Below are 14,478 nucleotides of genomic sequence, written 5' to 3'. Positions count from 1 at the left end.
GTGTGATGTGAATGTCACCATAGTTGATTTTAATAAACAATTTTATAATTTCAAGCTTCAGCTTGTCTTATCTACAACAACATCTTTCTTTACTATGTTGTAGGACATAGGTAGAAATATAGATACATAAAAGAACGCAAATTTGTCACCGCATCTTTATGTTTGTTCACTTAAAGAAGGCAGATTTCTAGGGGGGCACTGAGATTTTTCTTTTTCCTGAAAAGGACAAATGAGTTTGGGAACCTCTGGTAGAGAGTCACAGAATTGTAGACTTGGAATGGCCCCAAAGGGTCATCTGGTCCAACACCCAGCAATTCAGTGTAGACCTGCACGACTATGGATGTCGCCCAGCTGCCCAGCACCTTGGAAATATGGCTGCAATGAAATGTGCATATGCAGACACAGGTGCCTGCATGAAACAGCGTGACTGGGTGAAATTACCAGGCTCTGACTCCCCACTTCACCCCCAAGGCCTACCTGGAACTTGTAGCCCTCCCTGCAGATGCAACAGGTGAGACCCGGCTCCTCGATCAGCTCCTCCATCTGCTTCAGCAGCGCTGTCTTTGTCACCACCTGGCCCTTCTCGTTGGTCTGAAAGATCCAGCACAGCAAGGTTGTCAAGGTGAAAAGCAGGGTCGGGGGGGGGGGGCGGCAATGAAAACTGGCCGTGTGGGTTGGAGGAAGAGGGCCATTCCAAGGCATGGAAAGTTTCACATTGGAAAATGTGTCCTTGACCTTATGGTTGCTGCTATGGCCGTGATAAAACAACCGCCGTTTCCCTTGGCTAGAACTGGGTTGCCCTCCTGCCTCTCCACTTAAATCTCCCCTAACAAGTGGGACCTGAAGAGCCACTGGTCCGGCTGGATTAAATGGCACCACCCAAAGAGCCAGCCATTGCTAGAACTCGTGGACATCCAATGGAGCTGAACGTTGGAAGACTCAGGAGAGATTAAAGAAAGGACTTCTTCATGCTGTGCAGAGTTAAACTGTGGAACTCTCTCCCACAGGAGACAGTGATGGCCACCAACTTAAATGGCTTGAAGAGAGGATTAGACAAAGGCTTTGGATGGCTGTTAGCCACAATGGCTATGCTTGGCCTCCAAAGTTGGAGGCAGTGATGTTTCTGAATACCAGCTCCCTATCATGGAATCTGGCTGGTCATTGTGAGAAAAGGATGCTCTGCTAGATGGGTACCGGGTGGCCTAATGCAGCTGCCTCTGCTTATGCTCTTACCGTCATGCCAAGGGTGCCCAATGCTTTCTGGCGCATCGCCATGGCCATGCGCTTCTTCTCCGCTCGCGTCTCTCTCCGGGCGGCGTCAATCTTCTTGTTCACCTCTGGGTGCTCCCGCAGGGCCTCCAGGAGATTCTCGGCCAGCGTCCCTATCCCTTCGTCACTGGAGACTTGCTCCAGCTTGTGCAGGTTCGTGATCGAGTCGGTCCCAATGAGCACCTGTTCGGGGAGCAGACGTTAACGCAGTGGGCAAAGAGGACAGGAAGATGAGTCAGCCTTCGCCCTGAGCTGTGGAATCTGAAAAGGAAATCTCCTATGCTCTTCCTCCCTCTACACCAGATACAGCTTTGCTCTTAAAAAATTGTCCATCTTTCGAGCATAGTATAGTACAAAAAGGCACCCAGACCTCCAGGGATGCCACCCAATTAACGCCATTGAAGTTCAAGAGCAGAGTGAATTTTAAGCAACTGAGTAATGGATCGATGAAATTGCATATGACATACAGAGCGTTCCAGTTACACCAGCCAAGAGAGACAGGGATGCAGCAGAAGCCCCTGCGACACCTTGGAGGAGCACCAATGGAACACTTCAAATTTTCCCTTTCAAAACCGTATCGCTCTTCAAGAGCATCTTGTTCACTGGAAGAAGACCATTCAGACAATTGTTTTCTTCTGCCTGTTGTAATAACTGCAATGTGCTGCACTAGCAGCTGTGTGATGTTTAATTGTACTGTTGCTGCTTTATTTCATATATATTGTATTGCTAGAATCACAGAATTGGAAGGGTCCCAGAGACCAACCCCCTGCAATACAATCTTACTGTATTACAATTAGAATTCCAAGACACACTGCAATGCATCCGAATGACTCTCGTGGACCACCATTGGGAACCACTATTCTGTAGCACACTTTGGGATGTTTTCCTTCTGCCCCTTCTGATGTAGCTCTGTTATTGCTGGATCATTCCCACCCTAGGCACAAGCAACACCCACACACCCACACCTGAGGTCCAACATGCCTCTGTAGGGGCTGGGCTTAAAGAGCCCTTTGCCTTTGTCTCACACTTAGGAGAAGGCAGCTGTGCCTGGAATCAGCCCGTAGGATCAGGCACCATGTATATGCCTAAACCTGATGTACATGGAGACCAGATTAGATTCACGGGCCAAGGGAGGGGTAGAAGACATCTCTTTCACCTGTGTTGGGGGGTGCTGCGTGGCGAGACCTCGGAGCAGCCGGAGGATGAAAGGAAGGGCTGGCCGGGAGAGGAATTTCTTCCACACATCGGCATCCAAACTGCGGAGAGAAGATTGGAAAAGAGAAAGCGTTTGAAAAGCAGTATCAGCATCAAGACCTGGATTACTCCACCCCAACCTCACTGTGTGGCTCACACACTCATGCCACCCGCTCCCCAAATTAAGGCAATTCAGACACTCTCAAAAAGAATGAACCACCTCAATTTCCACAGTGGAGTCCTTTTGCCTGAAATCATGCTTCATGTGGCTGAGCTCCAAACACCCCGAGAAAATGACTCGGCCAGGGGTGGCAGCTGAGACAGAGACCTGCAGTTGCTTCCCTGGGAGCCAGCACAGAGTGTCAAGGATCCAGGAAGCTGTTAAGGGCCCAGGTAACCTTTAGTGCTGCCTTATCCAGAACTGGGTCCACCTAGCCCAGTGTTCTCTGCTCTGACTGGCAACAGCAGTTCTCCGTGGCCTCAAGGCTGAGAAATTTCCCTGCCACCTAAACTCCAATATTTTGCTTTCTTAAAGGAAGGCAAAGCTTGGGATTTTCTATCCTCACATTAGCTCTGCAAGGGAGCAGCAAACTGGGCACTCTCTGGCCACCCCCAAGGAAAGGGCAATGCCCCAACGCAGAGGAGGCTCGTCTCAGTGACTGCCACCCACAAATCGCCTCCATCCTCCCACACGACTCTCACTTCTTGGCACTGGGGATGTGCTTCTTCATGTAGTCGAGGGCGTTCTGCGTGATCCCCCTCTGGAGGATGAGGTCTTTCAGGAGATGCCCGTTAGTGTTGTTCTTGATGCCAGCTGCTATTTTGCAGAAACAGTCCAGGAAGACCTTGTCATCCCCACTGTGCTCTTCATCGTACCTGGGGGAGAAAAGAGGCAAGGGACTCACAAAGGCTGTCGAGGGGCCAGTCCAGGCTCAGATTCTCCGCTCTAAATAAAGCTAAGTCACAAACCATCTGCACCCTCTGATTCTAGCCTTGGGGGCTGCTTTTTGCAGAGCTGAGCTTGTAAAAAGGACTCTGGTCCCTGTTTATTTCTATGCCACTTGTTGGTCCGAGAGGCAACCCAAAGCAACTCAAAGTGAGTAAAATATTAATAGGAAATTGAAATAGTCTTTTGCTCACTGTTTTCTAGCATTAATTGTTGCAATACCCACGAAATGCGCATTAAAAGCACAACAAAAGGACATTGGAGAACCATAATAATACAACCGGTGCAATCGTTCAGACTCCCGAGAGCATTAGCTTTTGACAAAAAGGAGAGAGGGGTGCCAAGTTTCTAGTTCTCAAGAGGGTGAAGCTATGCTTGAAATTATGCAAAGATATCCAGCAGCTGTGGGGAGGGGCTTCAATGCCCTTGCCCACCCTCAACGGCAAGTAAAGTAAAGTAAAGGTAAAGGGACCCCTGACCATTAGGTCCAGTCGTGACTGACTCTGGGGTTGCGGCGCTCATCTTGCTTTATTGGCCGAGGGAGCCGGCGTACAGCTTCTGGGTCATGTGGCCAGCAGGACTAAGCCGCTTCTGGCGAACCAGAGCAGCACATGGAAACACCGTTTACCTTCCCGCCTGAGTGGTACCTATTTATCTACTTGCACTTTGACGGGCTTTTGAACTGCTAGGTTGGCAGGAGCAGGGACAGAGCAACGAGAGCTCACCCCGTCATGGGTATTTGAACCGCTGACCTTCTGATCGGCAAGTCCTAGGCTCTGTGGTTTAATCCACAGCGCCACCCGGATCCCCAACGGCAAGTAGAGGAAGTCAAAATTAAGCACATCTTTGTACAATGAATAAACACACCTTTTTGTATGTAACATATAGAGACTCCTGTACACAACCCAACTGTTTAAGACCAGCCTGGTGCCCCTTCAGAGTTTGGGGCTACAATGCCCCCACACCAGCCTGGATGGCATAGTCCAAAATATCTGAAGGGCACCCAGTTGTGGGGATTCTGTGCTACGCTGCGCAGAGTCTTGGGAGCTTTGAGGCCAGCCTGGAACCAGAGATTAAGCAGAGCCCTTGCAAACCCCAATTTATTTTGCACACTTAAAAACTCAAGGAACAGGAGAGAGCAGGAGAGTTCGGTTGAGGGTTCCCAGGGAGGCATACTTGTCGAAGCTGCAGTAGGGCTTGAAGCGATCGACCAGGATCTGCATCTTCTCCATCTCCCCAAAGGACAGGTAAGGGATGATGCGGAGCAGGCCCTGCAGGACGCTAGGGTTGGAGCGGACGAAGGTGCTGTTGATCTGGTCCAGCAGCATCACCAGCTGGTCCTTGTCTCCCGTGAGGAGGAGGTTGCCCTGCAGAGGGGGGAAATGGCCCGTCAGTCAAGACACCCGGAGTCGTATCTGCCTTGGGACACCCTTCTCCCTGCCCCACACCTCATTTGCAGGGCAGCTTCTCAAATCCGCCCCTCGCAATCTCTCAACCTCCCTGCAAATTCCCTCTTCCTCTGTTTCTGCTCCTCTCCTTCTATTCTCAACGCCTTCAGGACAACACCCCTCCGATAACCCCCTTGACCACTCCCTGATCTGGCAAAGCCAACTCTCTTAGGCTTTTTGTCCTGTCCTAGATTCATTTGGATGATTCACCATCAAGACTCTGTAAGAAACGCTCCCTGAAACCAATTTATTAGTGACAAAACACGTGTTCCAATGAACACAGCAGGCTGTAAAGAAAAAAAATCCCATTTAGGCAGGCAACAAGGGAAGACCTGGTATCTCTACGGCATTATTTTTTTTGGGGGGGGGGGAGCCAAACCTCCAGCCTCGCTAAGGAGTTCCTGGATGTCCTTCAGCTCATGGCAAGATACAGTTCAGCACCCTTGAGTGCTGCTGAAGAGGGTCAGAGGCTGGTCAGGCCCAGCTATTGTGACCTGAAGACCCTGGTCAGCCAGCAATATCCCCTTGGGGCTAACCCTGAGAAGGGAGGGGTGGGCCCATGGCTCAACCCCACTATGCCATAAGTGTGCCTGCTCCAGAGGGTCAGCTCCAACCCAGGGAACTTCTAGTTTCTAACCCCTGCTACTGACCGTGCTAGTATGGTCAAAGGGAAGGTCAAGAACTATTGGACCTCTGTGTTCTGAACACGTCTTCCAATCGCTCTCATTTATCTACAGGTTGGCTCGCCTCCTTCCAGTGTAGCCCCAATGACCCCTTGTTTCTTCATGCTTTTTTACTTTTTATTGAAAATATAAGCCCTATGTTTCTTCCCTCATATAAGAAGCTGGCTTGCTTTGCAAAATGATTCTAATATTGCCAGGTGTTAAAAGATTGCAAGAAGGTCAACCAGCCTGAAGCCATGTTAGCTCGCTAATTAATAGTGAAAGAAAGCAGACACACTAGCTGGCAGAGATGGGTTTGTTTTTATACTTAGGTCTAATGTAATTGCTCCTCACACTTATCAAAATGTTGTCCTCGTGTAGAACTGAGAAATAAGTTTCAGTTGTTTCTCACTTCCCAAGGAAAAACTATTTTCTTTTTTCCTTCCTGCAGCCCCATTAAATGAATTATAAACTGTATTTCTGCCTCTGCTGGGCCTCTCAGTCTTAATCCATTTTGCATAACAGAGAGGTGAGGTGGCCTTGAAAAGACTAGATGCTCCACGTAATAGAGTACTAAAAATGCAACATTTTGCAGGAGACAGAAGAATGAGTGGATTTATACCTTTGTTTTAAAGCAATGTGCGGTTATGATATTGTATAGTAGGTAAAAGCATATTTCTTAGAAAATGAAAAGCAAGCATGAGGTGTTCATGAGCTGTCCATGTGCTCAGATGACCAATTGGAGCCTTGGAAAGGACTGGGCACGAGGGAATCATGGATGGGAAAATATTATAAAGTGTCTTTGTAACCTATTGCTCTGGACCATTTTATGCTTTTTGCAGACTGCAATAAATCTTATCACTTTGCATGATGCTGTATGTTTTTATTTGGCTAGAATACACTGATTTCCAGACCCCCCTCTGAAGGGCAACACAGAGAGGCACTGCTCAAGGGAGTGACTATAGGGTCCGATTACAGGTTATGCAGAGACACAACAGGATCCCCTTTGGAAGTAACCCTGAGAGCAGGCACTCACGCAGGGTCAATGAAAAAGCTCTCCACTGCAGATCCTTCCATCGTTTCCTGAACATACGTCCTCGTGGGAGGAACACAAGCAGTTTTCTGGCACCACAAAGGCATTGGAGAAATGGCACTCTTAAGTTCTTTCCCAGGAGGCCACTAACAGAACAGCTCTGTCAATCTACCCGAAGGCCGACGGATGCCAGACTTCCTGCGACTGCCATTAAAACCCCCTCAGGGTCAGATCCCTTCTTAACCCCCAGCCCAGAAAGACAGAAGCAGCTCTCAGCTATTAGTGATCCCCAATAGAGGAATAATAATAATAATAATAATGGAACTGATAGTGGAATAATAAGAGCTTTTGGAATGGAGAGGTGGGGCAGGGAGGGCATGAGAGACTGCAATGGAAGGGTCCTGGCACAAACACATTTGCAATTTTATTTGTAATTTGCACCTCCTGCGTGTCCTGGAACAGCTTTCTGGATCCTGTGGACTGTGGGGGCCCCTGGGCACCTGCAGGAATTTCCCTCGACTCCAACCCACAGCAATGCTAATTCCACTTGTCTCTATATGCTGCTCAACAAAGCCATGAAGAAATTGTTATTTAGACCAGGAGTGGGGAGCCAGCTGTGACCTTCCAGATGTTCTTGGGACCCCAAATCCCATCAGCCCAGGGATGATGAGAACTGCAGCCCAAAAACATCTGGAGGACCACTGGCTCTCTATCCCTGATTTGGGCAATGCCGCCTGTGTCTATGGCGATTCAAGAGTTTCCTGAAGAGAGATGGGCAAAATACAAGCAACTACTGCTATGCAGGCAGGCCTCTGCCACCAAGGAGCATACAAAACTAAAACAACAGGGAAGAGGTTCGAGGGAGGGGAGGAATGAAATCTGCTCCCTGGATGCAGAAACCGCAAACCTCCCCCTTGCCCCCACTCCTCCCACGTGCAAACACTCACCTTGTCCTCACTTAGTGGCTCGGCGTTGGACTCATCCAGGATGATCTCCATGATGCTGAGCACCTGCTCGGCCACAGCTGCCCCTCCGCTGTCTTTGCTCTCCTGCTCAGCTACGAGAGCCTGACGAGAAGGGTGGTGACAAGCGTCACAGCAGCCCGTGCCCTGACCCTCCGAGAAGCCGCCCAACTGGCGCCAGCCTCCCCCCTTCCAGGCCAGCATGGCGTAACACACAGGTAAGGGAGGGCAGCGTGGTTGAACAATTACGGAAACCGCTCTTGATGTGGCCAGAGAGTGGGAAGGCGGCTCCGGGAACAGAGAGGGAGCCCAGCCACCCCGTATTTCCCCCCATCTCCCAATGGCAGGAGGCTCTGCCTTACCAGGTTGAGGGTCCCCAGCATGACGTTGAGAGTGTTCATCTCCAGTTTCACCAGTTGCTGGCGGTTAACCTTTACTTTGACACAGTAGCTGAAGAGTTTCAGCAGCACCTGTTTAGAGGGGAAAACGTGAGAACCTAGAGCCGAGGCAAGTGGCCTTCACAGATTTTAGGACCAGCGTCAACCCCAATGCGGGAACTGCTCCTTATTTTGTGCCCCCCCTGGCTCGCTTGCATCTCTCAAGTGCTCTGGGTTCTCCCTGCTGGGAGCCCTGCAGATCAGGCACTGGCTCCCTGCACCACCTTCTGGTCAAGGGGAGGAACTGCAGGCAATGCCAGCCAAGGCAAAGTCGTGCCTCTCATCATCACTGTCCTGGCTCGTGGCATCAGATGATGATGATGATGATTTGAATTTATATACCGTCCTATACCTGGGGGTCTCAAAGCGGTTCACAGAATAAATTCAAGATATAAAACCACAAAACACCTAATAAAAATAAAAACAACCACCCATTTGCCTCCCCCCCCCCAAAAAAAAAACATTTTAAAAGGGCATAGGATGTAAATCAGATCAACCAAAGGCCTGGTTAAAAAGGAGCCTTTTGCCTGGCACCTAAAGGTGTATAATGAAGGTGCCAGGCAAACTTCCCTGGGGAGAGCATTCTGCAGATGGGGAGCGACTGCAGAGAAGCCCCCGTTCTCAAGTTGCCACCCTCCGGACCTTTTGAGGAGGAGGCACACGAAGGAGGGCCTCAGAAGATGGTCTCAGGTAGGTTCATATGGAAAGAAGAGGACCTTGAGGTATTGCAGTCCTAAGCTGTTTAAGATTTTATAGGTCAAAATGCGGGGGGAGGGGGGCTGATGCTTAAGTTCTCAAGGCAGCCCCGGGGATGGATGTAGGCAAGATTCTTGCATTGCAGGGAATTGGACCAGATGACCCTTGGGGTCCCTTTCCAACACTACAGTTCTATGCGAAGACATAGGAAGCTGCCTTATACAGAGTCAGGTCACTGACCCATCTAGCTCGGTGCTGTGTCTAGACTGGCAGCAGCTCCACGGGGTTTCAGGCAGGAAGCCCCTCCCTGGAGATGCTGCTGGGAAGTTCTGCATGCAAAAGAGGGGCTCTGCCACCGAGCTGATTTCACTACAACCCTGTGAGATAGGTGAAGCCAAGAAACGGGGACCAGTTCCAGGTCACCCCAATGAACTTCATGACTGACAGGGGATTCAAACTCTGGTCTCCCAGGTCACAGTCCAACAAACATGCTGAACACTAGAGCACAGGCTCTAATGAATGACAGGCAGGCAGCAGGTCAGATGGCTGGTGTTTTTTCTTGTATTTTTATGCTGTGAACTGCCTTGAGATCTATGGATGTAGGGTGGTATGTAATTGTTAAAGGTAAAGGTAAAGGGACCCCTGACCATTAGGTCCAGTCGTGGCCGACTCTGGGGTTGCGGCTCTCATCTCGCTTTATTGGCCGAGGGAGCTGGTGTACAGCTTCCGGGTCATGTGGCCAGCATGACTAAGCCGCTTCTGGCGAACCAGAGCAGCGCACGGAAGTGCCGTTTACCTTCCCGCTGGAGCGGTACCTATTTATCTACTTGCACTTTGATGTGCTTTCAAGCTGCTAGGTTGGCAGGAACAGGGACCGAGCAACAGGAGCTCACCCTGTCACAAGGATTCGAATCGCCGACCTTCTGATCGGCAAGTCCTAGGCTCTGTGGTTTAACCCACAGGGCCACCTGCATCCAAAAGCTCTCAAGGAAGTGGCTATAGAGAAGGGTTGGAGTTGGTGGATGGTTTGGCTTGGATCTCATTCAGCCTGAGGTTCCCCACCCTTAATTTAGTCCAGTGAAGACTGAGCAATGGGACTGAGCAACGGGAGCTCACCCCGTCGCGCGGATTCAAACTGCCAACTTTCTGATCAGCAAGTCCTAGGCTCTGTGGTTTAACCCACAGCGCCACCCGCGTCCCTTTTTATGTAATTGTTACGAATAAGTAAATAATAAAGAAAATTGGGGGGAGCGCTCTTGTGAGCAAAAGAATACAAGGACCTCAGAAGAGCCTGCTGAATCACGCCAATTGCCCATCTGGTCCAGCGCCCTGTTCTCACCATGGCCGAACAGATGGCCATGAGAAAGCTTGTTGAATGGTTCTCCCATTCAGCCCTTTGTCGATGAACCCGAAAAGGGCCACAAACACACACAGAAAGAGGGAGCGAACGGGGGGGGGGGGAGAGAGAGACTCACCGTCAGGAGGTGTCGGCCTTGCTTGAAATCCTTGATGCCGGTCAAGCGGTTCAACATGCAGCCCAGCCCCCCACACTGTGCCATCACGCCCGCCATTTTGTACACTTCTTCCTCATCCTCCTCTTCATCTGTGGAAAAGAAAGAGGCTGACAGGAGAGAGGCAACGGCATCAACAAAGCTGGGAGGAAGCACACGCCAGCCACTGCGGGGGGAGGACTAAAAGGGGGACAGGGCCAGGCCACGTTTTCCCCCTTCCACCAAAGAGCAGCTAAACAGGTGGGGGGGGGTACCCTTTGGAAGTGGCTGAGCTGCAACTCCTATCATCCCTGCCCAGGGATGCTTGCCAGGACGGATGCAAATCAAGATCACGAGGCTTGCTGGATAAGACCCAAAGGGGCCCACCTAGCCCAGAATCCTGTTTTCACAGTGGCCGGCCAGATGTCTATTATGGGAAACCCGCAAGCGGGACCTGAGTACAAGAACAATTCTCTCCTCTTGCAGTTTCCAGCAACTGGTATTTGAAAGCAAAGCCCTCACAATGCCTAGAAGACACTGATAAGCCTTATCCTCCCATGAATTTGCCCCAAGCTACCCAAGTTGGTGGCCCATCACTGTCTCCTGTGGAAGTGAGTTCCATAGTTTAACCAACCACTGAATGAAGATGTACCGTATTTTTGCCCTATAGGACGCACTTTTTCCCCTCCAAAAATGAAGGGGAAATGTGTGTGCGTCCTATGGGGTGAATGCAGGCTTTCGCTGAAGCCTGGAGAGCGAGGGGGGTCGGTGCGCGCCGACCCCTCTCCCTCTCCAGGCTTCAGGAAGCTATCCGCTAGCCGTGGGAGACGCGGCTCTCCCACGGCTAGCGGAGACCTTGCCAGCACCCAGAAGCGTGGGGCGCGCTGAGCTCAGCACGCCCCAAGCTTCGCACAGCACTCCGCTAGCCATGGGAGAGCCGCGCGAAGTCGTGTGGCTCTCCCACGGCTAGCTGATAGCAGCCTGTTATGGGGGCTGGGGTCAGGAGACGCTGGGCTTCCCCCGCCCCAGCCCCGCACCTGGGGGGGAAATAATTTTTTTTCTTTATTTCCCCCCCAAAAAAACTAGGTGCGTCCTATGGGCCGGTGCGTCCTATGGGGCGAAAAATACGGTACTTTCTTTTGTCCAACCTAAATCTTCCACCATTCAGCTTCACTGGGTGAGTTTGGAGTTCAGGAACATTGGGGGTGGGGGAGAAGGTAATCCACACCTGAAGTCAATGGATCTTCTGCACAGGTAATTCCCTCTCAGGGAGGGGTGGCCGATGCATAGATTGGTTACCACTCAATTCCCCCAAAGGTTCGCTGAATTCTATCCAATGTAAGTCCTGCTCAGAGTAGATCCATTGAGGCTAACAGACATGACTTGACTTATGGTTCCACGCACGTCAATGGATCTGTTCTGAGTAGACCTTGGCTGGATGCAAGCCAGGATTGTTGAGACCAATGCCAGGTCAGAGGTGTTCAAAGCAACTTTCTCCAAGGGAGGCAACCTCAGCCCCACAGAGCTCCCACTGCCAGGAGGTCTTTGGCCAAACTGCTGTGACCCCACAGCTGAAGACTTCTGGGTGGTCCCTTCCGACGAGGGAGAAGCAAGCGCCGTACCTGTAGTGGAGTCCAGCGACTCGATGAACTCTTCTGTCGCGTCGCCCAGTAGGCCTCGCATGCGGTAAATGATCCTCATGGGCTCCCCCTGCGGAGAAAGAAGCCGGAAGGAACCACAGTGGAGTCTTTGCCGAGCCCCAGAGCGGCCTTAAATGGACAGCCCCTTTTAACCAGGGCTGAGCTAACCCCACAGGAAAAGGCAGGGGAGGGGTGTCTGTCAGTAGTCAAGAGGTTCTGGGCTACACTCTGAAGAGTCTCCGAAGGGAGCCAGCGGCCAGCTGTGAGCCTCCCTAATGCAGATCGTTTTAGGGTCTCTGCCAGGAGGCGCCTACAATTTTATTATGTACATGCCTCTTTGATCCAGCAGTCCTCTGAATAAATAAATGCAGAGAAACAAAAGTGCAGCTCCTTCCCCTCCTCCTGTTCGCTCTCGGTGAGGGGAAAGGGGCACGGCAGAGGAAAAGCAGGATTTTGACCCACTCCGCAATGAAACAAGATGTGGGGCGGCAGCAGGGTTAATTCATGCCTAGGGAAGCCTGAGTCGTCTTGCCTCTTTACAGCCTCAGACCAATCCCTGGGATATCTAGTTAGCTAGAGAGAGCTGCAGAGGGAGAGCAAGCAGGAGAAATGCTTCCTTGGAGGGTTGCTGCCAGTCAGGGTAGACAGTACTCAGCTTGATGGGTCAAAGGCCCGACTCCCAAGAAACAGATTTACAATTGTACCTTGGTTTTCAAACAGCTTAGTTCCCAAAAGTTTTGGCTCCTGAACGCTGCAAACCCAGAAGTGAGTGTTCTGATTTGCGAACTATCCTTGGAAGCCGAACGTCCGACGGGGCTTCTGATTGGCTGCAGGAGCTTCCTGCAGCCAATCAGAAGCCACTCTTTGGTTTCCGAACGTTTTGGAAGTCAAAAGGACTTCCAGAACGGATTCCGTTCGACTTCCAGGATACAACTGTATTTCATAAAATGGATGTACCACTTGCTTGTAAAAAGCAAAATGAAACTCAAAGCAATTTACAAACAGACCCAAACAATGAAATTATCAGTAAAAGCAGTTATTGCAAACCGTCATAAATGAATTAACAATAAACTAAAAGCTACATTAGAATGCACGTCAACATTCTTCATGCCTGAATGTTTGCCCAAGCAAAAATATTTTTGGCTGGCACAGTGAAGGCACCTGGGTGGCATCAACAGGCACGGAGTTCCTAAGGTGTAGGTACCATCAGGTGGAAGAATAAAAGGAGCTTCACATGTACAGGTGTAGCTTTTCAGCAGCTGCCCTGGAAGTCCCTGCCGTAACCAGCCTTTAACTCAACCATATTTTGCCCTTAAAACCAGTATCTATATAACATTCGGGATATATGCTCGGGAACAGGGAGACTGGAATAAAATATACGGAATGAGAAGATATGTTAATTTGATTGGCTTTTCTTTTTTTAAAATAGACGCAAATCTCCCTCGCTGACGTGAAGAGGATGGAAGGGGGGTGTGAGAGAGAGAGAGGAAGAGAGAGTGACAGTTTAATAAGCTTTTAAGTTGAACAGGGTATTAGGAGAGTGGCTAAGCAGAGAAGGGACTTGTTACAACTTTCCCTGTGGGGAAGAAGCTTGTTTCGTGCCAGAAGCCTTGGCTGTTTGTTTGTCTCCCCCCCCCCTTCTCCCTTTCTGAACTTTAATGCTGTTTTAAGTTTGAATACAGAGCAGGGAAGAAAGGGAAGGGAAGGGGGGTGTATATTTGGGATCCCAGCTTTGGGAGAAGGAGGCCTTATTTGGGGTGGGGGGGAATACTGGGGGGTGCAGAGAGGGAGAGAAGAGGACCTGTCAAGAAGTCTGCAGCTAAGCCTAATGTGGAATAAGCAGCGCTTAATGTCAGAGAAGATTCCGGAAAGCGCCGGGGAAAACCCTCGGGGGAAGATCGGCTCAAAGGCCGTGCCAGAGACCCGCAATTAGCACCGCGGGGGGCTCTGGTAAAATGGCAGACGAACAAAGGGAAAACGGGTGAAAGAGAGACAAGGGAAACAAATGCAGCCCCGAGGTTAGCTCCTTGTGAGCCTGTCTATTTCCTAGGGAACCAGAGAAGGAGCTGCAGGAGGAGGAAAGCGGGGGGGGGGGGGGGGAGAGGCGGAGGCCGTCACAAAGGGGAAGAAGATGAAAGCTGCTCAGGCGCTGACAGCAACGCTGACAAAAACTCTCCCCGGCCTTTTCAGCAGGGCAGCCGGGAATCCTGGGAAGCCACGCAGGCAGAGACGCAACAGGCGACAGTCACACACAGCCTGGAAAAGGGATCTGGAGCGAGGCTGGCTCCCAAGCCTTCGTTGCATGAATGACTGGCTATTTGATTTCTAGACCAGTTAATATATTAAAAAATTATCTCCGAGCAACGTACGAAAAACACGACAGACAGTGCAACCGAAATATTATGCAAATGCACAGTTACATATGGAAACGTTGCCATTAATATGAAGTTTTACTAAAATGTAGGTCCGTATAGTTAAAGCCATGGTTTTCCCAGTAGTGATGTATGGAAGTGAGAGCTGGACCATCAAGAAGCCTGATCGCCGAAGAATTGAGGCTTTTGAATTATAGTGCTGGAGGAGACTCTTGAGAGTCCCATGGACTGCAAGAAGATCCAACCTCTCCATTCTGAAGGAAATCAGCCCTGAGTGCTCACTGGAAGGACAGATCCTGAAGCTGAGGCTCCAATACTTTGGTCACCTC

At 50.5% G+C, this 14,478-nt stretch overlaps 1 protein-coding gene and 1 long non-coding RNA gene across 2 annotated transcripts in view; one reads left to right on the top strand and one right to left on the bottom strand.

Annotated features, from left to right (window-relative positions):
- The window catches only part of UBR4 (ubiquitin protein ligase E3 component n-recognin 4), a 144,811-nt gene that overhangs the window by 7,375 nt on the left and 122,958 nt on the right, over window positions 1-14,478 (bottom strand). The window contains exons 92-100 of the mRNA XM_081871457.1: window positions 11,760-11,847; window positions 10,123-10,250; window positions 7,877-7,984; window positions 7,500-7,619; window positions 4,586-4,776; window positions 3,166-3,339; window positions 2,426-2,525; window positions 1,234-1,452; window positions 478-591 (exon numbers count right to left, since the gene is read on the bottom strand). Coding sequence (XP_081727583.1) covers window positions 478-591; window positions 1,234-1,452; window positions 2,426-2,525; window positions 3,166-3,339; window positions 4,586-4,776; window positions 7,500-7,619; window positions 7,877-7,984; window positions 10,123-10,250; window positions 11,760-11,847 — 1,242 coding nt within the window. The remainder of the gene's footprint in view (window positions 1-477; window positions 592-1,233; window positions 1,453-2,425; window positions 2,526-3,165; window positions 3,340-4,585; window positions 4,777-7,499; window positions 7,620-7,876; window positions 7,985-10,122; window positions 10,251-11,759; window positions 11,848-14,478) is intronic.
- Window positions 1-14,478, top strand: part of LOC309347039 — a 123,249-nt gene that overhangs the window by 32,193 nt on the left and 76,578 nt on the right. The window lies entirely within an intron of this gene.

The sequence above is a fragment of the Podarcis erhardii genome (genome assembly GCF_964252035.2).
Source record: "Podarcis erhardii genome assembly, chromosome: 7".
Classification (NCBI taxonomy): domain Eukaryota; kingdom Metazoa; phylum Chordata; class Lepidosauria; order Squamata; family Lacertidae; genus Podarcis; species Podarcis erhardii.
The sequence above is the reverse complement of the archived record's forward strand: the minus strand, read 5'-3'. Positions and strand labels throughout refer to the sequence as shown.